Source organism: Ovis aries, chromosome 7, assembly GCF_016772045.2.
Source record: "Ovis aries strain OAR_USU_Benz2616 breed Rambouillet chromosome 7, ARS-UI_Ramb_v3.0, whole genome shotgun sequence".
Classification (NCBI taxonomy): Eukaryota; Metazoa; Chordata; class Mammalia; order Artiodactyla; family Bovidae; genus Ovis; species Ovis aries.
This window is the reverse complement of record NC_056060.1, coordinates 98,358,415-98,384,112: the sequence shown is the minus strand read 5'-3', so window position 1 is coordinate 98,384,112 and position 25,698 is coordinate 98,358,415. Positions and strand designations below refer to the sequence as shown.

At 44.1% G+C, this 25,698-nt stretch overlaps 2 protein-coding genes across 16 annotated transcripts in view; one reads left to right on the top strand and one right to left on the bottom strand.

Annotated features, from left to right (window-relative positions):
• Positions 1-24,118, top strand: part of EML5 (EMAP like 5) — a 155,442-nt gene extending 131,324 nt beyond the window's left edge. For all 5 annotated transcript variants that reach the window (XM_042252835.2, XM_042252834.2, XM_060418474.1 and 2 more), the window contains 11 exons: positions 5,482-5,655; positions 7,305-7,513; positions 12,453-12,610; positions 14,078-14,192; positions 16,365-16,553; positions 16,709-16,881; positions 18,554-18,716; positions 19,011-19,114; positions 19,847-20,000; positions 20,467-20,567; positions 20,825-24,118. In XM_042252835.2, coding sequence (XP_042108769.1) covers positions 5,482-5,655; positions 7,305-7,513; positions 12,453-12,610; positions 14,078-14,192; positions 16,365-16,553; positions 16,709-16,881; positions 18,554-18,716; positions 19,011-19,114; positions 19,847-20,000; positions 20,467-20,567; positions 20,825-20,861 — 1,577 coding nt within the window. In that variant the 3' untranslated portion in view covers positions 20,862-24,118. The remainder of the gene's footprint in view (positions 1-5,481; positions 5,656-7,304; positions 7,514-12,452; positions 12,611-14,077; positions 14,193-16,364; positions 16,554-16,708; positions 16,882-18,553; positions 18,717-19,010; positions 19,115-19,846; positions 20,001-20,466; positions 20,568-20,824) is intronic.
• Positions 24,119-24,493: 375 nt separating this feature from the next.
• The window catches only part of ZC3H14 (zinc finger CCCH-type containing 14), a 39,972-nt gene continuing 38,767 nt past the window's right edge, over positions 24,494-25,698 (bottom strand). For 6 of the 11 annotated variants that reach the window (XM_060418476.1, XM_060418477.1, XM_060418481.1 and 3 more), the window contains 2 exons: positions 25,257-25,422; positions 24,682-24,773 (listed from right to left, as the gene is read on the bottom strand). In XM_060418476.1, the coding sequence (XP_060274459.1) occupies positions 25,279-25,422 (144 nt within the window). In that variant the 3' untranslated portion in view covers positions 24,682-24,773; positions 25,257-25,278. Of the gene's footprint in view, positions 24,774-25,256; positions 25,423-25,698 lie in introns of all 11 variants that reach the window. The other 5 variants (XM_027972103.2, XM_060418478.1, XM_027972105.2 and 2 more) reach the window with 1 other exon arrangement.

Sequence of the window (25,698 nt, the reverse complement as noted above, 5' to 3'; positions counted from 1 at the left end):
ACGCTGAATCAAGAAACAGGAAGGTTAGTGTGACTGGAGTAAAGCCTGAGATGAACTTTGAAAGAGGTTGGGTCAGTCACGTGGGGCTTCGCAGGTCATGGAGAGGAGTTTGCATTCCTGCGAAGTATAGAGTCCATCACCAGAGAGTTGTAGGCAACGGAGTTTATGTGATCTAATTTATACTCTGAGTACATCACTTTCTGCACTACTAAGAACAGAGAGGAAAGAGCCCCCAGAAAATTGGGAGGCTCTTGCCGTAGTCCAACCAAAAGACATTTTAAACTAGGGTGCTAGGAGTGAAAATTGAACTAGGCAAAGATGGCTTAGATTTTCGAGGTAGGTCCAGCAGTCTTTCTGATGGAGTGGATGGGGGCATGATGGAGAGGAAGGAACAGAGACTAACTTAGTTTCTTGCTTGAGCAGCTGGCTAAATGAGACAGCGGAATACTTTGGGGGAGAGAGTTGGGCAGGAAGAAATTATCTGCAGTCATTAGCAATGAAGGGAGTGTAGGTTCAAATGCAGGAAAACTGGTAGGTTTGGAGGTGGGAAAATAAGGAAGATCCTCTCTGATGGCTTTTGCTGATATTTCATCCTCTGAGGGTGAGGAGGTGCTGAGGTGGTGGGAGAAGCTTCAAAGTTCCCGCTTTGGGATGTGGAAGAGTAAATGCATGTGTTGGGGAAGGTATATGGTCCAGTTGCCATCTGAGTACAGTGGCTGCGCTTTGAGTAGACCCTAAGGGCATCTTTTCTCTCTGGCAGAGTTTGTTCAGCCCACCTACGACTGTGAGGAAGTAAGAATCTGACACCTTTGATCCTTAAGGCAAGTCAAGGAGAGAGAGCTCTGTCTGGAATAGGCCCCTGTAGGCAGTTCACTACATGACTTAGTGGTCTTCCACAGGCCCTCTCCTGACTGAGAAGAAGGAAATTGATCATCGCCCAGGGGTGCAGAGGGAGGGTGCCCGCCTGCCTTTGCTGATTCAGGAGCCCCAGTGTGCTTCCCGTCCCTTCCCCTCTGCCATCCACGGCACCAGCTTCACCCACGAGGCTGCTGTATCTGTGTTATAGAAGGGTTGGAGTTATATGCTTCCTTGCCTTTTCATCAAGTGGGAAAGAGAATAAAATCCTCCTTCAAAACCACAACCTAAAATCAGTGCTTCCTGGGTCTTCCCTGGGTGGTCCATGGGCTAAGACCTCTCACTCCCAACGCAGGGAGCCCAGGATTGAGCCCTGGTTAAGGAACTAGATCCCACACGTTGCAACTAAGACCCAGTGCAGCCAAATACATGAATATTTTAAAAATAATAATTAGTACTGCCTTTTAGCCTGAGTGAGTCATTGTAAGATGTGAGCAAAGCCTTGAACTGAATCACTGATGTCGGGGCCGAGGGGGAGGGATGAGAAGGATTGTGGGATGTGTGGAGGTCTTATCACAATGGGCGTAGTCTATGACTATGCAGTGTCTTTCCCCTGAATCGCTTGTATTGCATGAGGGAGGCATGGATTCCTGAATAAAATCAGAGCTTTATTAAGAAGGAAGGAAGGAAGGGATGCTGGGCCCAACATTAGTTTAATGTCCAGTACAGAGGAAGTGGAGTGGAGTTGCTCAGTCGTGTCCAACTCTTTGCAACACCATGGACTGTAGCCTACCAGGCTCCTCCGTCCATGGAATTTTCCAGGCAAGAATACTAGAGTGGGTTGCCATTTCCTTCTCTTGGGGATCTTCCCAACCCAGGGATCGAACCCAGGTCTTCTGCATTGTAGGCAGATGCTTTTTACCGTCTTAGCCATTGGTACACTTAATGGTCCATATTAAAATATTGTTTTAAAATGAACTGTTTACTATGCTGCATCAAGGCAAACTGCTGCTGCTAAGTCTCTTCAGTCGTGTCCGACTCTGTGTGACCCCATAGACCGCAGCCCACCAGGTTCCCACAGCCCACCAGGTTCCCGCATCCCTGGGATTCTCCAGGTAAGAATACTGGAGTGGGTTGCCATTTCCTTCTCCGGTGCATGAAAGTGAAAAGTGAAAGGGAGGTCGCTCAGTCATGTCTGACTCTTCGTGACCCCATGGGCTGCAGCCCACCAGGCTCCTCCATCCATGGGATTTTCCAGGCAAGAGTACTGGAGTGGGGTGGGGATGAAAATAAAATCCTTTAAAACTTTGATTCTTATGAAATCCACTTGCAATTTTAAGAGACCCTAATGGGCTTCCCTGGTGGCTCCATAGTAAAGAATCCGCCTGCCAATGCAGGAGACACAGGTTCGACCCCTGGTCCGGGAAGATCCCACAGGCTGCGGAGCAAGTAAAGCCAGGCGCCACGACTCCTCAGCCTGTGCCCTGGAGCCCAGGAGCCGCAACTCCTGAGCCCACGTGCCTCCGCTGCTGAAGGGCCTGGAGCTCTGCTCAGCCTAGAGCCCATGCTGTGGGGCAAGAGAGGCCCGCCGCAGCGAGAAGCCCGCACTCCGCAGCTCGAGAGGCGCTGTGCAGCCTCGAGGACCCGGCACAGCCGTAAATAAACTAATAAAGTTATTTGAGAGAGAGAGGGGCCCTATGTGTCCTGGAGATGGAGAGTGAAGCATGGTTACGGATCGTTGGTAGGGTTGATTTTCCGGAGAAAGTCAGTGTGGCAGCTAGGTGCTGACAGCACGCGCCTCTAGAGGCTGGCTCTGCACTGCGGCGTGCGACCCCGGGCAAGGCACTTCACTTCTCTGAGCCTGAGTTCATAGGAACACAGGACTGCCCAGAAGCAAGAATTGGAAAGGACGGGATGTCCCTGGGCACACGCCAAGTCCGTGAGACGTGCCTCTCTGGCGACCTCAAGAAGGGCAGCAGCAGGAGGAGTATCTCAGCTACTCAGCGTCAGGCATGACCACTTTCAGGTTACAGGAGGAAGCCAGACAACATGATTCACCCTTGTGTAATGGCATCCGGTCCCATCACTTCATGGGAAATAGATGGGGAAGCAGTGGAAACAGTGTCAGACTTTATTTTGGGGGGCTCCAAAATGACTGCAGATGGTGATTGCAGCCATGAAATTAAAAGACGCTTACTCCTTGGAAGAAAAGTTATGACCAACCTAGATAGCATATTCAAAAGCAGAGACATTACTTTGCCGACTAAGGTCCGTCTAGTCAAGGCTATGGTTTTTCCTGCGGTCATGTGTGGATGTGAGAGTTGGACTGTGAAGAAGGCTGAGCGCCAAAGAATTGATGCTTTTGTACTATGGTGTTGGAGAAGACTCTTGAGAGTCCCTTGGACTGCAAGGAGATCCAACCAATCCATTCGGAAGGAGATCAACCCTGGGATTTCTTTGGAAGGAATGATGCTGAAGCTGAAACTCCAGTACTCGGGCCACCTCATGCGAAGAGTTGACTCATTGGAAAAGACTCTGATGCTAGGAGGGATTGGGGGCAGGAGGAGAAGGGGACGACCGGGGATGAGATGGCTGGATGGCATCACTGACTCAATGGACGTGAATCTGAGTGAACTCCGGGAGTTGGTGATGGACAGGGAGGCCTGGTGTGCTGCGATTCATGGGGTTGCAAAGAGTCGGACACGACTGAGCGACTGAACTGAACTGAACTGAAGGCAGGCCTTGTGGAGAAGGCAATGGCACCCCACTTCAGTACTCCTGCCTGGAAAATCCCATGGACGGAGGAGCCTGGTGGGCTGCAGTCCAGGGGGTCACTGAGAGTCGGACACGACTGAGCGACTTGACTGTCACTTTCCACTTTCACGCACTGGAGAAGGAAACGGCACCGCACGCCAGTGTGCTTGCCTGGAGAATCTATGGGGTCGTGCAGAGTCGGACACGACTGAAGCAACTTAGCAGCAAGGTAGGCGTTGAGAGTGTCCAGTAATTTAAATCTTAAATATTGCTACTGATGTAAGTTTAGAGCACTCTAAATGTGTAACAGTCTCATAACATAGTCCTACCTATATGTTTTAAGATGTAAATTCATGGTATAAGTTCTTACCATCTCATTTGATTTTTTAAGTAAAACTTTGAAAAGTTCAGTAATTCAGTTTACTGAAAGTTACTTGCTTTGTAATTTATGAAATATTAAATTTGGAGAATATTGAGTGTTCTTTCTTAAAAACCATTAGCTACATCATCACATTTAGACAAATACCATATATGGATTGCCGAGTTTCTTTTTATAGTTATAAAAGCATTTCTGTATCATAGAAGACCTGTTTAGTATTTGTCACCAGCAAAAAATTATAGAATGATCTCCAGTGTGTGTGTCTGTGTAAATCACCAGAATTTCCTACTGAATTAAGTTCCTCATATCCTTTCACCTTTACTGAATGAGGAACGTTCCAATTTTAGTCCAGTGCTTAAATTATTGTGATCAATTTTTCACACATAAATGCTCTATTATGTGGTAAAATTTTATGTCTATTTCCATATTGGTTTTATTTTTTTGCAGTTGCATAAATCTTTGAACAATTTTCAAATTTAACTCCCAGGGTTAATATATTGTAACCTTGTGTGAAGAACTGTCAGCTTTATCATTGTATACTATAAATTGTAGATGGTGTAAAATATAGTCTAAATTTATCAGACTGTTTTCTTCAGAGACTAAAATTTCTTTCTGCATCAAGTGATTTTAAGACAGCTTGTCAGTATGTAATATTTCTCTTTTTGCAATATTTGTAGCAGATTTATAATTTGAAGCAAATGCACTTTCATGTATTATTTTACTAAAAGTACTTGTGTTCTGAGACTGAACATAAGTCTGTTTCTTTTTATAGGGTGCAATTCATGAAAAAAGAACAGTTCAAAACTATGGTTTTTTAACTTAGGAATTCCAGAGAACTGGGAAATCTTTTTAAGCAGTAAAAATGGCTACAAAGAAAAAAAAAAGTATAATTTTTAAAAGGATAAGCCGTTGTATTTCTCCCATAAAATCCTGTTTTTTTTTAAAAAAATACTGTCTTATAGAGAGATATGCACTTAGCTTTTACCAGATGTATGTCTACTTGGTTGAAAATTTCCTTTGTGACCTGCTCATGTGATTTCCTCCCTGTTGCCTTTCACAATTTGTGTTCGCTTTCAGTCTCTCCTTCATATAAGATAAGTACTAAGTATATCTTGGTATTTGATTATTGTGTAATGTTTGCACATTTCTCCATAATATACATAATTATATGAAGACTCAGCACGTATCTAGAACACGCATTTTTTTGGAAAAGTTGTTTAGGGTTGTGATTGCCTAAGTTGTTTGTCTAAAATCTATTTTCTCAAAAGTGCTGTTGGACTATAGCCTGAGGAAGTAGTCTGTATTTTTTTTCTGTTTCTCCTTTCTCTTTCCTTTTTTTAAAATTTAGTCTTAGTTTTGAGTTATTTTTTATTAAGTATACAGTCCTTTGGTATGTATCTTTTCCATGTTTCAGACATAAGCACGCATCAGCCTTAGCAATGGAAACATCTGTAACAGGTGTATTACAGCTGTTGGGTGCTGTCTTTGTTTAGCCACAGCTCCGTCTATTCACGTCTGGGATGCCGTGAACAAGCAGACTTTGTCCATTCTGAGATGCTACCATTCGAAGGGGGTGTGCTCAGTCAGTTTCAGTGCTACCGGGAAACTCCTGCTCTCTGTGGGGCTAGACCCAGAGCATACAGTTACCATTTGGAGATGGCAAGAAGGTAGGCGTTTTCTCTTTGTAATTTAAATAAATAAATGAGTATAGGGTGAAACGAACTTTCTATTTCATATTTGTATTAACTTGTTGATTGAAACCATTTTTCATTACAGCCCTACTCAGTACACATACAAAGCTGTTGTAGGTGGGTTCCACTTTAAAAACCCAGTGAAATTGGAAATAAAGCATAAATTACTGAGTTACTAATATTAAAAATGATTCACTGCTCTCTCCTTTCAGTAAGAAATTGTGCATGAAAGGGTCTTGTAATTATTATTTGGTTGGTTATAAAGGATCATTGGAAAAGACTCTGATCCTGGGAGGGTTTGGGGGCAGGAGGAGAAGGGGACGACAGAAGATGAGATGGCTGGATGGCATCACTGACTCGATGGACGTGAGTCTGAGTGAACTCCAGGAGTTTCTGATGGACATGGAGGCCTGGCGTGCTGCGATTCATGGGGTCACAAAGAGTCGGACACGACGGAGCGACTAAACTGAACTGAACTGAAAGGATCTTACTGAAGAATGGAAATGAATTATGTTGTAAGTGATAATGGAAGAGCAATAAGGTAATACTGCTTGAATACACTTCAGACAAAACTTTGTTATAAAAAGTGAAATTCACCTTTCGGCCAGAACTGCCATCTTCCAGTAATCCGCCAGCATGACCAGCACGAAGGGCGAGAGGAGAGGCCCCTGCTGCTTGTTCTCTGGCTCTCAGAAAGCAGGGCCCTGTGCCGGTCCTTTGGCCGCATGCTTGCAAGTCCAGGATAAAGGTGACAGTGTAGATATCAAGGGAACAGATACTGTTCAAAATGGAATGCCCCACAAATGACACCATGGCAGAATGGGAGAGGCTGCAGTGTAACCCAGCATGCTGTCTGACTTTATTGTAAAGAAACAGGGGCAAGATTCTTGCCAAGGGAATTAATGTGTGCACTGAGCATTTTAAACACACTGAGAGCCAGGATAGCTTCCTGAAATGCCTGAAGGAAAATGATCAGAAAAAGAAGGACGCCGGAGAGAAAGGGACTTGGGTTCAGCCGAAGCTCCAGCTGGTCCACCCAGAGAAGCACCCTTCCTGAGAACGAGTGGAAAGGAGCCTGAACTGTGGGAGCCCGTTCCCTATGAATTCATGACCTGATGGGCGCAGAGAGAATAAAGACCTGAACTGTGGAAAAATAAAAAGTGAAATTCATAGAGCTGCACAGAAAAGAAGAGAGATGATGGTTCCCACAGTCTGAAATGCCCCTTAAATTATACTGAAGCTCTCCTCGAGTCATACGTCACTTGCAAAATGTGTAAAAAGGACCCTGGGCACTAGTAATCATCTGTCACATGATTGCTAGGTAGCAGTGCAAGGGACAGGCCGTGTGTGTATGTGTGTGTGTGTGTGTGTGTAGGGGGCGGGGGGTGGATGCTGCACCATGAGGCTTGTGGAATCTTAGCTCCCCCACCAAAGACTGAACCTGGCCCTTTGGCAGTGAACGTGCCGAGTCCTAACTACTGGACTGCTAGGCAATTCCCTGTGCTTTCTTTCCATAAGCATTTGTTTTTTGAGCTATATGTTTTCAATAACTGCTTAATCCTATTTAAAAAATCAGCTTAGTTCTTATACTCACCTGGAAAATTCTGTTGTGTCTTTTTTCTTAGGTGCCAAAATTGCCAGCAGAGCTGGTCACAACCAGCGTATTTTTGTGGCTGAATTCCGGCCAGATTCAGACTCCCAGTTTGTCTCTGTGGGAGTAAAGCACGTCAAGTTCTGGACCCTGGCAGGAAGAGCTCTTCTTAGCAAGAAGGGGCTCCTGAGCACTCTGGAGGACGCGCGGATGCAGACCATGCTTGCTGTTGCGTTTGGTGCAGTATGTCTCTTCAATTGCCTGTGGTCGTGTAGCTGTGAATTACCCAGACTGGACTGCTCGGGCTTTTCTCGCCTTAGATAGATGAGCCACGTGGGTGTGGTGTGTATGGCACTGTAGTCCACTAATTCTAGCCTGTGTCCCGGTCCTGCCTGTATTGCATCTTTCCAGTTCTGATACTCTGAGAAGTCAGGGAGTGGGAAAGGAAGTGAATGAGGGAGAAAGGTTACCATGGAGACTTGAGTCTGTGGGCTGTGGCCATTTGCAAAAGCTGTCCTTAACCTTCTGTCACCCTCCGTCTCCGAGGCCCTAATAATTTGTCAGAATAAAAGACAGATTGTGACGTATGACTTTCCAGTGTTTAAGAGGGTGCTTGGTTTAGGATTTCCTGTGCTTCCTGTTGTCTTAACTCCCTGCTTATCCTGAGGTTGGAAGTGCTCGGGGCCCGCGTCTCATCAGGGGAAGAACGCGAGCACAGCCCTGCCCTGGCTTCCTAGGAAGGGTGCTCCAAGGCCGTCTCTCCCCCAGCCCCATGCCGCTTGGACTTCTGGTTTACAAGACACTTCTCTTTCCTGTAATATCTTGTCCTGGCCAGGGTTTTTCAATCCTTTGGTGCATCAAAAACCTAAGTTGGTTTTCTTTAAGTATTTATGTTGGGTGTGTAATACTTGAAGGAAGAAAAGTATAATTCTGGAATTTTAAAACTTACATTTTTGAGGAAAAACACCACTGAAAATGCTCATTATACCATGTCAAACTTCAGCTAAATATCATGGAGTTTCTTAATACAAGACCAGTAATTTTCTTTCCGGATGAAAAATGTACACGCTCAAATGCTTGACATTATTATATCATACACATTAACTTTCTTCACATATAAAATTCCTTATTTAATCAATTGCCCATTCCCAGTGGAAAATAAACTTGAAGATAAGCATTTTAGTCCTAATTGACTTTTTTATGTTTGAAGCAACAGTGCAAATCAGTGCAAATGTTTTGTTACAAAATGGGCGGTGTTCATCGCATCTGCCGCTGTGGGCAGGAGTCCCTTAGAAGAAACGGAGGCGCCCTCGTGGTCAACAGAAGAGTCTGAAGTGCGGCACTTGGGTGCAGTCTCAAAAACGACAGAATGGTCTCTGTTCGGTTCCAAGGCAAACCACTCAGTATCACAGTGATCCAACTCTATGCCCTAACTATTAACACTGAACAATCTGAAGTTGAACGGTTCTATGAAGACCCACAAGACCTTTTAGAACTAACACCCAAGAAAGATGTCCTTTTCATCATAGGGTACCGGAATGTAGAAGTAGGAAGTCAAGAGATAACCTGGAGTAACACGCAAGTTTGGCCTTGGAATACAGAATGAAGCAGGACAAAGGCTAACAGAGTTTTACCAAGAGAACGCACTGGTCATAGCAAACACCCTCTTCCAACAACACAAGAGACGACTCTATATGTAGACATCATCACACCATATACTGAAATCAGTTTGATTATATCCTTTGCAGCCAAAGATGGAGAAGCGGTATACAGTCAGCAAAAAAAAAAAAAAAAAAAAGACCAGGAGCTGACTGTGGCTCAGACCATGAGTTCCTTATTGCCAAATTCAAACTTAAATTGAAGACACTAGGGAAAACCACGAGACCATTCAAGTATGACAGTGGAAGTGACAAACAGAGTAAAGGCGTGAGAGCTGACAGAGTGCCTGAAGAACTGTGGATGGAGATTCGTGATACTGTACAGGAGGCGATGATGAAAACTGTCCCTGAGATGAAGAAACGCAAAAAGGCAAAAGAGTTGTCTGAAGAAGCCTTACAGATAGCTGAGAAAAGAAGAGAAAAGACAAAAGAGAAAAGGAAAGACATACCCATCTGGATGCAGAGTTCCGAAGAATAGCAAGGAGAGACAAGAAAGCCTTCCTCAGTGAACAGTGCAAAGAAACAGAGGAAAACAACAGAATGGGGAAGACTAGTGATCTGTTCAAGAAAGTTAGAGATACCAAGGGAACATTTCATGCAAAGATGGGCTCAATAAAGGACAGAAATGGTATGGACCTAACAGAAGCAGAAGATACTAAGAAGAGGTGGCAAGAATACACAGAAGAACTGTACAAAAAAAATCTTCATGAACCAGGTAACCACCATGGTGTGATCACTCACCTAGAGCCAGACATCCTGGAATGTGAAGTCAAGTGGGCCTTAGGAAGCATCACTACGAACAAAGCTAGTGGAGGTGATGGAATTCCAGTTGAGCTCTTTCAAATCCTGGAAGATGATGCTGTGAAAGTGCTGCACTCAGTATGCCAGCAAATTTGGAAAACTCAGCAGTGGCCACAGGACTGGAAAAGGTCGTTTTCATTCCAATCCCAAAGAAAGGCAATGCCAAAGAATGCTCAAACTACCACACAATTGCACTCATCTCACAGGCTAGCAAAGTAATGCTCAAAATTCTCCAAGCTAGGCTTCAACAGTATGTGAATCAAGAACTTCCAGATGTTCAAGCTGAATTTAGATCTCAGAGGAACCAGAGATCAAATTGCCAACATCTGTTGGATCACAGAAAAAGCAAGAGAATTCCAGAAAAACATCTACTTCTGCTTCATTGACTATGCTATAACCTTTGTGTGGATCACAGCAAACTGTAGGAAATCCTTAAAGAGATGGGAATACCAGACCACCCAGCCTGCCTCCTGAGAAATCTGTATGCAGGTCCAGAAGCAACAGTTAGAAGCAGACGTGGAACAACGGATTGGTTCCAAATTGGGAAAGGAGTACCTCAAGGCTGTATATTGTCACCTTGCTCGTTTAATATGCAGAGTGCATTGTGTGAAATGCTGGACTGGAGGAAGCACAAGCTGAAATCAAGGTTGCTGGAAGAAGTATCAATAACCTCAGATATGCAGATGACACCAGCCTTAGGGCAGAAAGCAAAGCAGAACTAAAGAGCCTCTTGAGGAAAGTGAAAGAGGAGAGTGAAAAAGCTGGCTTAAACTCAACATTCAAAAAACCAAGATCATGGCATTCGGTCTCATCACTTCATGGGAAATAGATGGGGAAACAATGGAAACAGTGACAGACTTTATTGGGCTCCAAAATCATTGCAGATGGTGACTGAAGCCATGAAATTCACAGATGCTTACTTCTTGGAAGGAAAGTTATGACCAACCTAGATAGTATATTGAAAAGCAGAGACATTTCTTTGCCAACAAAGGTCCATCTAGTCAAGGCTATGGTTTTTCCAGCAGTCATGTATGGATGTGACAGTTGGACTATAAAGAGAGCTGAGCGCTGAAGAATTGATGCTTTTGAACTGTGGTGTTGGAGAAGGCTCTTGAGAGTCCCTTGGACTGCAAGGAGATCCAACCAGTCCATTCTAAAGGAGATCAGTCCCGAATATTCATTGGAAAGACTGATGTTGAAGCTGAAACTCTAGTACTTTGGCCACCTGATGCAGAGAGCTGACTCCTTGGAAAAGACCCTGATGTTGGGAAAGACTGAAGGCAGGAGGAGAAGGGGACGACAGGATGAGATGGTTGGATGGCATCATTGGCTCGATGGACATGAGTTTGAGCAAGCTCTGGGAGTTGGTGATGGACAGGGAGGCCTGGCGTGCTGCAGTCCATGGGGTCGTAAAGAGTCAGACACGACTGAGTGACTGAACTGAACTGACTCAGTTTAAGCCTTTTTGAATATCCTCTAATCTTCCCTCATGGCCCAGTCGGTATAGAATCCACCTACAATGCAGGAGACCCAGGTTTTGATCCCTGGGTCAGGAAGATCCCCTGGAAAAGGAAATGGCAACCCACTCCAGTGTTCTTGCCTGGAAAACCCTTTGGACAGAGAAGCCTGGCGGGCTACAGTTCACAGGATCACAGGAGTTGGAAACCACCTAACCACTAAGCCACCGCCATGCTAGGGGCTAGGTGAAGAGCAGGGCAGGTAACATGCTAGTGTTTACATCCCAGTCGCAGATGAGGCATAAATTAAGATGCTCTTGTATGACAAGTATCATCATTGTTTTCCAAATGTGAGTTACAGAGATTAAGCATAAATATGAGGAATTTGAAATAATATTAAATTGTTGCAGGGAAATTAAACATACAAACTAGTATTCTCAGAAAGATTAAAGAAAGTCTGTTTTTGGTATAATTCAAATCTTACTTTCTGATTGGTTCTTTCCATATTGTTTTCGGTGCAGGATCTTACACAAGCTGCTCTAAAAGGGAAGTTAAATTGAGACAAAATAGCAATAATGCAGGATTTGATTTCTCTTGTTTTTGCATAAATGAACTATATCAAGATTGAAATTTTTGAAATCATCTAAAGCATTCTTAAACTTTTGGTACCTTAACAGATTTATCTTATTTTTGGATTCATGCAGAAATGCATTGACTTTTGTATTTTAAGAAATCATGGGAAATGTTAATTTTCATATACAACTGCAAAACTACTATTTTGCTACAGATAAGTTTCACCTTCCATGACAAAATATTTTATCAAAGCTATCAAAACTATTATGAAAGTTATTTTCACTTCCTGTTCTTTTTTCCACTCTGGGTTACTAGTGACTTTGAAGTTAACTCCTTGGGGAACTAGAGGGAAGCGATTCAAAGGGGTGAAATAAACCAAGATCACAGCATTGTTAATTCAAAGGGAACTCAGAGAGTGTGAATGCTCTCAGTTCACACGTGAAAAGTTGACACCGGTGGGGGTTAGAAGTCTCGACCAAGGTTACTCCAGCTAATAGGCAGCAGGCGTGGAAAAGAAGGCGGCCCTAACAGCCTTGAGTTCAGGGTCTCTGACCCTTGACCCCACTGTTTCTCCTGCCATCCGTGCTCCTCATATCAAAAGGGTGACCGCAGCTCATGCTTACGTAGAGAATTGCTGTTTGACTCTGCCTGAACCTTTGATGAGTTTATCTCCCCTTCCCCACTCCTTTTCAGAATAACTTGACGTTTACAGGTACCATCAGTGGAGATGTGTGTGTGTGGAAAGACCACATATTGTGTAGAATCGTGGCCAGAGCTCACAACGGGCCTGTGTTTGCCATGTACACCACCCTTCGAGACGGGCTGATTGTCACCGGGGGCAAGGAGAGACCGTGAGTCCCCTTTCTTTTCGCAGCCTCACTGAACACCCCTGCGTCATGACGCTGTGGTTCGCAGTTACGTCAGGGTCACGGGGATTAGCCTCTCTGACCTTCCTCCTCAGGTGCTTCTCCTTTATTGCCTTTTATAACAGTGCCTTCGTGATGATTCTTATTTCTGGCCTTAAATCGCTCCCAGTTTTTTTGACATTGTAGGTAAATCTAGGCTCCAGCAACTGGGGTGATCATTTTTTGGAATATTCACGGGTAGCTATCCTGTAGGTTAGGAATTGATTTTCATGTCTCTCTGCCTGTGTAAATATTTGCTGAGTAGCATTCTGCTGGTGACCTTTGCGGGAATCCTTGTCATTGGGTTTGGGATGCATCCTGACTGCTTTCTGTTCTGTTCAGACTGGATACTAAGGGCTGAGGCGCACACCGCCGGACTAGAGAAGGATGAGGGGTGCCAGAAATAGACTTAGCCTGGTTTGCTTGTGCTCGAGGCAGACTTGTTAGATAAAGTTAAGACGAGACCTCAAAATGTAAGTCTGAAGACAGGCCTTTTTCTGAGTAACTTAAATCTCCCAGTGGAAACGAGATACTTACCATTGATTTTCTACTAATACCTTCATAGCCTTGTTAAAGTGGAATGTATATGAGACAAGGAAATAAGTGCATTCCCAAACAGCATTGAAAGAACCCACACACGCAGCAGCGTCGGCCTTTCACGTAAAGGAAGACTGTGTAGCAGCGCTGCGGGAGTGTGGTTCTGTCCTAAGACAGTTCGTCTAGCAGAAGAGAAAGGAATACATTCTCCACCTCTTCCAAAAGCAAGACCGTAAACAGGCTACATCTGACCTTTTACACGTGTTGCTGCGACACGCATGTTTCCAAACCTCAGCTGGCCTTGCACGCTCCTACTCACTAGTAACCGATTAAACTGTGGCATACTTAATAATAGGTGGGAAGAAATGTGCCCTTTGGGCCATGAAAATATATTCTGTAGCATACCATTGCTAATGCTATTATCTAACCTTCCATTTCCATTTTCTTTGTACCATTGAGTCATTTTGGGGACTTCCCTGGAGATCCAGTGGTTAGGACTTGATGCTTTCACTTCTGTGGCCTGGGTTCAATCCCTAGTGGGGGAACTAAGATCCTGCAAGCCACATGGCATGGCCAGAAAAAAAAGAATCATTTTGCACATTTCCTTACTAAAAAGTATTATGAGAGTAAAAGGTATATATGGCGAGGACAGACTAAGTAGACTGATGCTTACATCTGAAACATTTATTTCCATAGAATTTGCTTGAACTGAATGCTTGAGACCCAGTGTGTGTTTAAATTGCCATAGAAACTTTAATGCAAAGACTGGAGCATCTTTTAGCGTTCTGCTTGTAGGTTAGTCTTCGTTTATAATAAAAAGTATCTGTAAGCGCCAACAGTAAGTGCGTCTTCTGGTCTGGGCGGTTCTTTTCTCAGGTCAAAGGAGGGAGGAGCCGTCAAGCTGTGGGACCAGGAGCTGAGGCGGTGCCGCGCCTTCCGGCTGGAGACGGGCCAGGCCAGCGACTGCGTGCGCTCCGTGTGCAGAGGCAAGGTGCGCGCCGGCGGGGAGCTGGGCACTCGGCGCCTCTCCCACCTGCAGCGCGATGGACAGCGCTGAAAAGATGCACAGTCCAGTATCCCTGCCTCTTCTCTGCTACTTTCTTTGCAGAAAGACAAGAAGCTGCTCCCTGAGCTCTGTATCTATATAGCTCCTCGTTTTCTTGAATCCACTCCAGTAGACAGTTGAATTTCTTTGCCAGTTGACTCGTTTTGACTAAGGCAGCTGTCTCCATTCGATGAAAAAGCACACATCGCTCTAAGAACCATTAACGTGCATGCACTCACAATAAGTGTTTACAAAGCGCGCACATGCATTGTCCTCTGTCTAGTAAATAGGAGGTATGCTTTCTTTTATTTACAGTTACTTTCAACTAAAATCCAATACTTTCTTCCCATATCCCAATGCACTTACTCCTCTTTGGAGGTTTTCAGACTGAGATATCACAGTCAGCGTCAAAACTTGGATGCTGGAGAAGCGAGGCACACGGTGGTCAGCTTGGCCTAGCGCCTGGCTGAGTGCTTCTGGGTGCGCCTCTGGCCGTAGAAAGCTTTGCGTGAACTAATGCCTGGCTTGCTTAGATTAGTCCAGGCAGCAAGTTCTCTGAGAGTAGGTGGTTTTGGTTTGGACGCAGATCCAGTGTGTGGACGCTGAGTTCAGGACTGCTTCCCACACAGCGCCAAGGAATTCTCCAGCGTGTCCATAAATTCAGCCGTATCCTCAAAGTATCTCCCAGCGAAAGCGTCAGGCTCCTCAGGAGGCTGGAGGCTCAGTCCTGCCAGACTGACCCGCCCCACACCCCGTCAGATGCCAGGTGGTTGCTGCCTGGACCTCTGGTCAGCTGTCGTTCGGAGGTTCCACAGCTCTTCTTGGACTTAAGACGCCAGTCCGTCACCTGTGCCCTGACCCACGGGCTCTAAGTGAGAGAGTTGTACGGCGCCTCCTCAGGCTGTTAACTCGCTTGAGCGGCTCACTGACTCAGAAACCTGTTCCTTACTGGATCAGCAATTCACTGTGAAGGATGTAGCTCGGGGACAGCCAGACGCAGAGCTGCCCAGGGTGGCGTACGTGGGGCAGGGCGGAGCTTCAGGCCACCCAGCCTGCCTCTCCCCTTGCTCAGCAGCCTGAGCTCTCCAAACCCTGGCCTTTGGGGAGGCTTCTTGTGCAGTCTTGGCTGATTAACTCGTTCACTATTGGTCGTCTAGCCCCTCTCCCATCCCCGAGGTGTGGGAAAGAGACAGTGAAACTGCCAGGCTACCTCCTAAGCACATGGTTGGGTCCGCCGGCAACCACCCCCCTTACGTGAGGTCCAGATGTCACCTTATTAACATAAAAGGTACCCATCTTGTTCACCACTCAGCGAACTCCAGGGGTTTTAGAAGCTTCCCCGGTGGCTCAGCTGATAAAGAATCCACCTGCAATGCAGGAGACCTGGCTTTGATCCCTGGGTCAGGAAGGTCTCCTGGAAGAGGGCATGGCAACCCACTCCAGTGTCCTTGCCTGGAGAATCCCATGGGCAGAGGAGCCAGGCGGGCTACAGTCCACGGGGTCGCAGAGTCAGACTTCCACTTTTAGGAGCTTTATGTGAGTAATTGGGAACAAGACCAGACATACTGAGTGTCTGCAAGTTAAGGTTTTTCGATTTTAAGATAGTGCAAGAGTGATACACATCCGGTGGAAAGCATACTTCGAATGCTTAGTTTGCTCGTCCCCAGCCAGCGAGCTCTGGTCCGGCCCTCCCGTGACGTGGAGCAGCACAGCTCGCCCTGGCTCCCGGGCAGCCACGCGCTCACGGGGATCAGCAGTCGGTGCACCTACAGCGACCGTCTGTACCAAGGCAGTCACACTGTGCTTCACTTTCAGGACGGTGCTCGATAAACACCACGAGACGTCCAGCTCGTTGCTGTGGGTAGGCTTAGCTAAGCGTCCTGCGCGTGTCAGGTAGGCCAGGCTGCCGTGTCCAGTAGGTTAGGTGTGTGAAGTGCACTCCTGACATTTTCACCTTGTGATGGGCTTATCAGAGGCAGCCCCACTGCAGACCGAGGAAGGTGTGTGCACTTCCTACTGCGAGTCGCAGCGTCACATAGGTCAGCAGGTCATCCTTAGGTTGCGAAGAGCAGCAACTGTGGTGGTCCAGTAACTGTTTTGGCCCCACTTGTGTTTCAGGGCAAGATACTGGTAGGGACAAGGAACGCTGAAATCATTGAAGTTGGAGAGAAGAACGCTGCGTGTAACGTCCTGGTGAGCGGGCACGTGGACGGCCCTGTGTGGGGACTCGCGACCCACCCCTCCAGGGACTTCTTCCTGTCCGCTGCGGAAGACGGGACAGTGAGGCTCTGGGACATTGCTGACAGAGTGCGTGCAGCTTTTAAACGGTGTTACGGTTTCTAAGCAGCAGAGTCCTAAATTGCACTTAGCAAGTTCACAGCTGTGTGGAGAATTTGGGGGACTTGGCTTTGTAAGTTCTCTACTTAATGTCGTTCTCTCTGACCCCCCTGGTTCTGATGCAGAAGATGCTGAACAAAGTCAATCTGGGACACGCTGCTTGTACCGTCTGCTACAGCCCGGAAGGGGACATGGTGGCCATTGGGATGAAAAACGGAGAATTTATCATTTTACTTGTGAGCTCCCTGAAGATATGGGGAAAGAAGAGAGACAGACGGTGTGCAATCCATGACATCAGGTCAGTCAACCAGCGGAACGGGACACCTAGGGTATTCTCTAAGTGATCCCGCTTGAATTTGGAGAAAAGGTCCTTGGTGCCTGTAGCATCTCACCCCACCATAAACTGCGCGCTGAGACGTGGCTGCTCGTGTGCGTGCCTGCTTCTCCTTACTGAGTCATGAGTTTGCTGGGCACCAGGCACAGCACCTTGTGACAGCAAGTCCTCGGGGATGCTTGATGAACACATGTCCAGCAAGCTCATCTCACCAAGTTATCTTTCACCTGCCCTTTGAAAGCCTGGGAAGTTAGGGAATTCCCTGGGTTCAGTCCCTGGTCGGGGAACTAGGGTACCACAAGCAGACGGCACAGTAAAAAAAAAAAAACCTGGAAAATTAAAACCCCTAACATCTCTTACAAAGCCTAGAAAATTAAAACTTTCAACCTCAAACACCTTCTCTTAATCTCTACTGAATATACAGTTCATTCCTTTAATCCATTGTCAGTGAACATCTGTGCTCCAGAATCTGAATTAAAATTCTTCTGGAGCCTTTTTCAGTGCTTGAGTTTTTGTTAACAGTGGTTACCATCTACTGAACCCGGGACTTCCCAGGGGGCACTAGTGGCAAGGAACCCACCTGCCAGCCCCCGAAATGTAGACAACCTGCGTTCCATCCCTGGGTCGGAAGACCCCCCTGGAGGAGGGCATAGCCACCCGCTCTGGTCTTCTTGCCTGGAGACCCCCGTGGACAGAGGAGCTGGGGGGCTATAGCCCATGGGGTCGCAGAGTCAGACACGACTGAAGCAGCCTTAGCACACGTGCACACTATTTACTGAGCACTTGTGTGATCAGCAGATTACTGAATCGGATCTGTCAAAACTTGCTCTCTTTTACCAGTAAGACCATTTTTACATTTGACACCTTCCTCAGGATGTCAGTGTATAAAACAGTAACTATGGCTTCCCTACGCCCTCCAGTGTTCGGAAGGTATGTCAGCAAGACCGTGGAGCCTTTTCAAAACACCGAACTGCATGGCTTCACGTGATCACTAGGCAAATAGTACTTAGTGTATTTATGTGGCAGATAGTATTTTACTTAAAAATAACGTCTTCCAAGCTCCAAGTCGTATCCCTTCATCCAACAGCCTGACATGAGTTAAGCTGGTCTGTGTCCCTTGCTGTTAAGATACAACCTTCGCAGATAAAAACCCTATCTTACTGAATTATGTAACCAAGTAGTATATGTAAACTGTTAGTGGTTTTTAAAAGCTGAGATATTTTTAAAGATGAAATGAGGAATCACTTAACACTGACGTAAAATATAAACCTGTTTCGTGTAAAACAAATATGGCATCAGTCTACAAAATCTGTTTTGCCTATCAGGTAAATCTGTTTGAGGCCGTATTACACACACTCATCTTGAATACTTACTAAGGACTAAACAGGAAGAGTCACTGGTCTGAGGTTGTTTTAGTTGATGTGGCTTCCAGGGGCCTTAGCTGTGGCGCCCGGGCTGAGCTGCCCCGAGGCACGTGGGATTCCAGTTCCCGGACCAGGGGTCTGAGCTGCATCCCCTGCGCTGGGAGGTGGATTCTCAGCCCCTGAGCTACTAGGGAGGTCCCCTGAATGTGCACACTGCTGTATTTCATGCGGTCTAATGCATCTTTGCATGTCATCTCTTGTTGTATGTTCAGATTTAGTCCAGATTCCCGGTTTCTAGCCGTGGGTTCCAGTGAGAATTCAGTGGATTTTTATGACCTAACACTGGGCCCCACCCTTAACAGAATTAGCTACTGCAAAGACATTCCCAGCTTCGTCATTCAGATGGACTTCTCTGCAGACAGCAGGCATCTCCAGGTACAGCGTCCACTGCACTTCAGTTCTGCTTCTGCATGTTAGTGCTTTTGAAACTCCTGTTCCCAGCCCAACTCTTGCCTTTCCTTCACTACCACTGTTCACGGTTTCTGTATGATTCCTTACTCATCTGTTCTGAGTCCTTTTTTTTTGCTCACAGACTTTTATTCTCATCTTTTAGTCTTAATTATTTTAGAAGTGTAAATCAAACAGCATTTTGCCAGTATACTATGAACTGTTTCTGGATTTTTAGTTCTCACATGATGGGATTCTTGTTCCATTTTAACATTATGAAAGGTCTCCACTGGTTGCTATAAACGGCATGTCTATGAAGTGCCTTCAGGAAAACATCTTATGGATCAGGCTGCCATTGACAGAATTACTTGGGCTACATGGACTAGGTAAATATTTCTTGTATTCAGAGGGGAAGAACTAACTGAAAGTCAGGAAAATTAGAAAATTTCTGAACAGCTAGAACCATTCCCGAGGGAAAGTAATTGAGTTTTCAGTTTTTGTTACCATCTTGAATTCTTCCTAAGAAAATGATATGCTCAGGGTGGGACCCCTCTTGATCAAATAATTTCTATATCAGTTCTTTTAATTAAAGGAAATCAAAGTTGTGACTTTAAAGATATCATGACATTTCCTTAAGTAGGTTTAATAACCAACAAAAACATGTATTGAGTATTGTTAGGCAATAGTATTTCTCTTTCTGTAGGAATGTTATTGATAGCAGCTGTTAGAAATGAAACCTTATGAGTGGGTTCAAAGTTGCTGGCTGTGGAACAGTTAACCATGAGTAATCATCAATGAAAATGAAAGATACCATCAAATTCCTATAACATAAACACTTAATTTTTTAAATAGTTCTGTCAGCTATTATAAAGTATTAATTGAATTTTCCAAAGATTTAGTCTAGAAACCCTTAAAACTGTAAATTTTCAAAAAGAAAAGGTATATGTGTGGGGGATTCACATCCCAGGAGAAACTCAGGCTTCCAGGTAATGCCTTTTCATAATTTATTCTTATATCTAAATAACAATTAGGTACTTAAAGATTAATTACCATAAAACTTTTTCAGGATGGTAAACCTGTGTTTGCTATGGTGGGTTTTTTTTATTCCTTCTCTGTAGTATTCTAGGAGATGAAGTTATGGGAATCTGGTCCAGACACGCTGAGAAAGCGGATGTCAACTGTGCCTGTGTGTCTCACTCAGGACTCAGCCTGGTAACGGGAGATGACTTTGGCATGGTTAAGTTATTTGACTTCCCATGTCCTGAAAAATTTGTAAGTGTGTCTTGGGTTTAGTAGTTTATGTAGCTTTACCCCCAATGTACTTTCAATCATTAGTCCATTTTCCCACATGCTATGCGCTAAAATATATTGTCATCTCACGATTTGAAAATAGTTTGAGATTTGATTCTAAACTTTTTTCCAAACTTCCTAAATCCATTACTCTGAAATAAAAGTGGTTAGAAATTATCTCCCCTTGCCCTCAAAAGTCATGCCATCTTCTCAAACTATCCTAACAAAGCTGCACTCAGCCTTTTACCAGACCTTTAATCCATCTGTTACCACACTGCAAATGCTTTTCAACGCAGACCCATCACTCTGAAAAAGCATTTAATCAATAGCTGTGGTCCAAACTGCTGACTCTCTCCAGTCTTTGTGATGGAGACAGTGGTTCCTGACAGAAACCTTTGACTTCAGAGTTTATCACACACGCTGAGCCTTGTTCTTTGTTGTTTTTTAGGCAAAACACAAAAGGTTCTTGGGTCATTCACCCCACGTGACAAACATTCGATTTACCAGCGGTGATCGACATGTTATTAGTGCTGGCGGTGATGACTGCAGGTTTGTGACTTTCTCAGCCCAAGATATGCCAACTTACTAGTTAAGAGATTTAATCACTTCTTCTGACAGGGTCTTGTATGGACTCAGCTAGTCAATATCATTAAGGTAGCAAAACCAGGTGGCTCTTTGGAGTTTGTATACTGTGTACTAAAAGGACTTAAAAAGGAAAAACTTTATGCTGATTTGAAAGCTTAACTGAAAAACTGTTCTGAGAATCTAGAAAGATCATGAACTCACTGCTGTTTTTCTGATTGCAGTTTATTCGTCTGGAAATGTGTACATATGCCTCACTGAAAGATACGGATGCTGAGAAGATTCTGTAAATTAACAGCCTTGAGAAAAGCAGGACTACACAAGCGGAAAAAATAATCAGAACCAAGCCCTGCACGGTCAAGTGGTGCTAACTTAAGATTGAAACAGGGATAAAATGCCTAAACTTGTCAAAATGAAGATTGATCGGTTCAAAATATTTGTAATATGCACGAGGTAACTGTCCATAATCCACACACTGCCAGGTAATCCCATGTCACGAAAGGATTAAATGAGCTGATGGTGACAGCCAGACCCCACTCTGGGGCGTGTGCGGATCTGGCAGGCCTGCTGGGGAGGTTTGGGAGACAGAGCTCCTCAAAAAAATGAACCAAAACCTCAAAAACCCAACTTGGATAATTTTCATCCTCTTTTTTTTTAGCAAAACTTTTTTTTTTTTTTTAATTTTTATTTTCCAAGATTCAACTGTTTAGTATGTTATCTTTGTGTTTACATAAGGAAATATACCATCACCCTAAAGGATCACAGTTTTTAAAAGGCAAACATTATTTTCCCTAAGAAAATATACACGAGGTCTACTGGAGAATGCTTCCTAAGCGTTAATAAGCTCCCACTTATAAAGGACATTTTTCTCCTGAAAGTTTTAAATTCAAGAGCAAATCCCAAGTCAGCAGTTTACGATCACTACTTTTTCATTTTTGAGCTGCCATTCTCACGTCTAGGTTTCATCCCTGTAACTCAAACAGTAAAACATGATTATAGCCTCATTAATGGAAAAGTATGATAAACAATCATTTCCAGTGATGTACAGTTTAAGGTTTTAGACAGTAGTACTATTTTAACTGGGAGAGAATGCTGAGTAAGATGCAGGCTAATAGAAACATTTACCATGTAAACTAAAGCATTAAATTCACATTTACAAAGTTACACAATTTAGTAACTCTTGAAATAAAATTTTTATAGCCTTTTTTTCTATGGAAAAACTTGTTTAACGTATGCCACCCCATAGGCTGACTTCCAAAAGGAATGAATATCGGTCCACTTATGAAACTTGTCTGTGACAACCCTTTCTTGGTGGACTGGGGCTGAACTCTGAGATCTTCACTCCTGTTCACTTTAAATGCTGCCAAAGACCAGTACTTGCCATTCAGGAACTTCCTGTTTAGCTCACTTGTAGTTTCCTGATGACTGGAAATTATGCAGACTGCTATTTAAAAATATATTTTTCTAAGTATGAAGAAGTTTAAGATGCTGTATTGGTCCTATGACTTTTTATTTTCATGTGTTAATTATCTTTGTAGTGTAATAGAGCCTTTCAGGTTTCTAGTTATCTGTTTTCTATGTGCAATACCCTGTAAATATGAAAACCAGAAAAGGCCGAGTTACATCACGGAAGCCCAACCAGTGACTGAACCTGGTCCGTTTTAGAGCTCTGAACAGCTGCGTCTGAAGGACTGACTGGGGTGTTCCTTTAAGAAGCTTGAAACATTAAGATCATTTTCTTTCATTTTCGTGTCAATGGATTCTCCTAAATTAAGCCCAATTTGATGAAACACTAATATTTAAAGCTTCTGTTCATGTATACTATAAAAGACTAACTGATAAAGCTAAAAATTCCCCTGAACCCACTTCCCCTCTATTTGAGGCAGCTGCAGCTTCAGATGCTCCTTGGGTCAAGTTTACCTGCTTCTGGCTGAAGAGAAATTCCAGTCTCATTACACGCCGGGTAGAAACTCCGGCCGTAATCACGGAACCACATAGGGGGACCTTGCTTCCCCCCGAGTTGTCCTTCCCGCGGTCGGCGTGCGGCGGCATCAGTCCCCGCTGTCCGTGTCCCGACGCGGTCCTGCTGAGATCAGTCGTCAGCCCACAACCGCTGTCCTCACACTAGCCATCGACTGAGGCCAGGTGAACAGCCGTGACAGGCCGTGTGGATTGATTTTTTAACCCAGAGGGTTGTTCCCGTGGGTGGTACCTGACTGAGCTCCCCAATTTGTAAGCTGAGCTCTCCCCTGGCACCACTGGCCGCCTCTCTGTAGGCAAACGCATGCCCGGACACCCTGGTGCCACTCACAGCCACCTCTGCTCCCTTCCTTTTCTGTGAACTTTTTTGATGGTGGTTCATTTTGGACCAAGTTATAGTGAACTTCTGCCTGCCCATAAACCATAGCAACTGAAAGATGAAACTCTTAATGCATCTCCTTAAATAGAAAAAAATCTGATTTCAGCACATTATTTCCTCAAAAATGGCTGAACTAAATCACTGGAGCCCCTGTCTCCCGTTCACCTTCTTTACAGTGAAAGTATGAGAACAAATATGCTCCATTCATGAGCACTGACACTAAAAGTCTGTTTAAATTTCTGTAAATACAATTTGAAACAAATTTCTTCTGTAGAAATAAAGCATCTCAAGTCAGTCAACACTCGAATGAACAAGTACCTTAGATTTGGGGGAGTAAAACTTTTCAGAATGAAGTGGAATTGCCATTTCACCCGAGGCTAGCCACACGGTGGCTTAATGCGTGCCCTGTGTGCCATCTTGCTTCTTCTGATGTTTCAAGTCTTATAAGCACAGCAAAGTGCAACTTAAAAGATGGTTTAATAACTAGTTAATTCTTTCTTCCAACAGCAAAGAGATGGCCACAAGGCTGCAGGTTTTAGCATCTGAAACATGGACTTTTACAAATATGTAGTTTTATTATCCCTTGGATGTATGACTAATAAGCATGTCAAACAACGTTTTTTTTTAATAGTTTAATTTGGTCCTTAGAATATTTTGAACTTTACTATCCTTTTTGCATTAACTCTTTTTTTCTAACCAACTTTTAGCTTTACTTTTTAAAAAGCTACATTGTCTTTTAAAAATCAGTGATCTGTTATTTAATTCTAAAGAATTTGACACTTCTTGCCTTAACAATTTTAAAACCACACACAAAACTATATTTTCATTCAGTATCCCAAAAGTTAAGTCCTATTTTGCAGTTTACCCATCTGATCTCTGTAATTATATAGTCATTTAAAATATACTATTTAAATCTAGTTTTTACATTTAAAAAATTATCTTCAATAATAACTATTTTCTGTGGAGTTATTTCTGAGAATGTTATTTTTCAGAACATGAGAATATGTATGTATAGCTATAATCTTGTGAGTTAAAGTTTGTTCTGATACCTTATGTATATGCTTGTAAAAAATTTTTGTATAATTTTGTGATAATGTAGATCCCCCAGATACTTATTTAAAAAGTGTATGTTAACAGTAAATGAAAGCATTTTAACGAACTGTTGCTATTTTTTGCCTTTTGCATTCCAACTATGGTCCCCTGCACGCCCCACCTCACTCACCCTTTCTCAGAAAGCAAGGGAGCAGACATTTGGGAGCCATTCACCAAAGCAGCACTCAACTCAAAAAGCCTTGGTAGTCAGTCACTTTGAAGAGCAGGACTGAATAACTGTGTCATGCCACCTCAGCACTCTGGGCCACTCCCTGTTTTCTGGGGAGTCAGAAAGTGAAAGCAGCCATCCAGCTTCCAGAGTAAGGGCCCCCCCGCCCCTCACTCAGCGCTGGACACGCAGCACTGTGGCACCTCAGCTGGACTGTCAGCACCAGCAGTGATAGCACCACGCTGTCAGTTCTGATACCTGAACACAGCAGTGTACAAACATGCCTCAAGTGTTTTAATAGAGTTCAGCTTTTCCTTAAACTGTCTTTCCACAGTCAAAACAAAACAACAAAAAAAGACCCAATGTTAAAATCACTTAATAAACTTACAAACTTGAAAAATTAGACACTTCAGATAGGCAATAAACTTCATATCATGAAAGCAATATATTCCAAGTTTCAAAGACCTGACAAATTCTGCAGAGCGTCTTTCATCAGTAGACGGAAACTCTCAAACGCCACCGTCTTCTGTCAGGTAGGACTGGGTGTCACTCACTGAATAAACAAAACCAAAAGTTTTCCAATTAACTGCTTTAATTAACATCAGTTAATAGAAGTTCAGTATTTTCAGATAATATCTGCTCTACAGATTACAATGTAAAGTTTGTAAAAGAATAAATTATATAAGGTACACAAAAGATACGAACATATGCATTTAAATGTAAGGGTCACAGTAAAAATATTTTGAAACTTAATTTCAATGTTTAATAATGTCCAAGAAAACTGATGTGAAAATTTGTAATCTGAAGGCCTTAAGTTCACATAGTATGTTCAGAAGTTAGAGGAAGTCTGAAGCAAACAAACAATTGCTGAATGAAACAAAATTTGGTTTATGTAGTGAATTATCTTGCCTTTAATTGAACAGCAGACAAAAAGTGATGCTTTCCCCAAATTTGTATGCTTACAAATTTAAGAAAGTATTACATATACTAGAAAACCATTTGAAATGACATTAGAAAAACTACTTCTAACCTTTACCTGGTCTGAGGTCGAATCCATTTCAAGGCATGTCGTGGTGGTACCGCAATGGTGGGATGGTAGAACGTGCAGTCAGGCCGTGTACACTGAGTGTTAAATCTACAGTGCTACAGAGAGAGAACAGCTTCAGCACGTCTGCAGAGCTGATGCAGAAACCCACAGCGACCTGGGGGGCAGCAACCAGCCCATGAGGGTAACGGGGCAGCAGATACAGACTGTTCACGTCGACTTTGGTACTACTGAAGCCCTCAAACAGGAACCCCCACCAAGACAAAATCCTAGTCAAAGAGTAACAAGGTGAGCTTCAAGAGGAGCCTGAGCACATGATACAGAGCTCCTCCCGTTCGAGCAACAGCCACGTGCCCATCCTGCCCAGCACCCCCCATTTTCACCCTCAACTGCGTCCAACCACAGCTGGGGAACTGAAGGCCTTTCACATGGT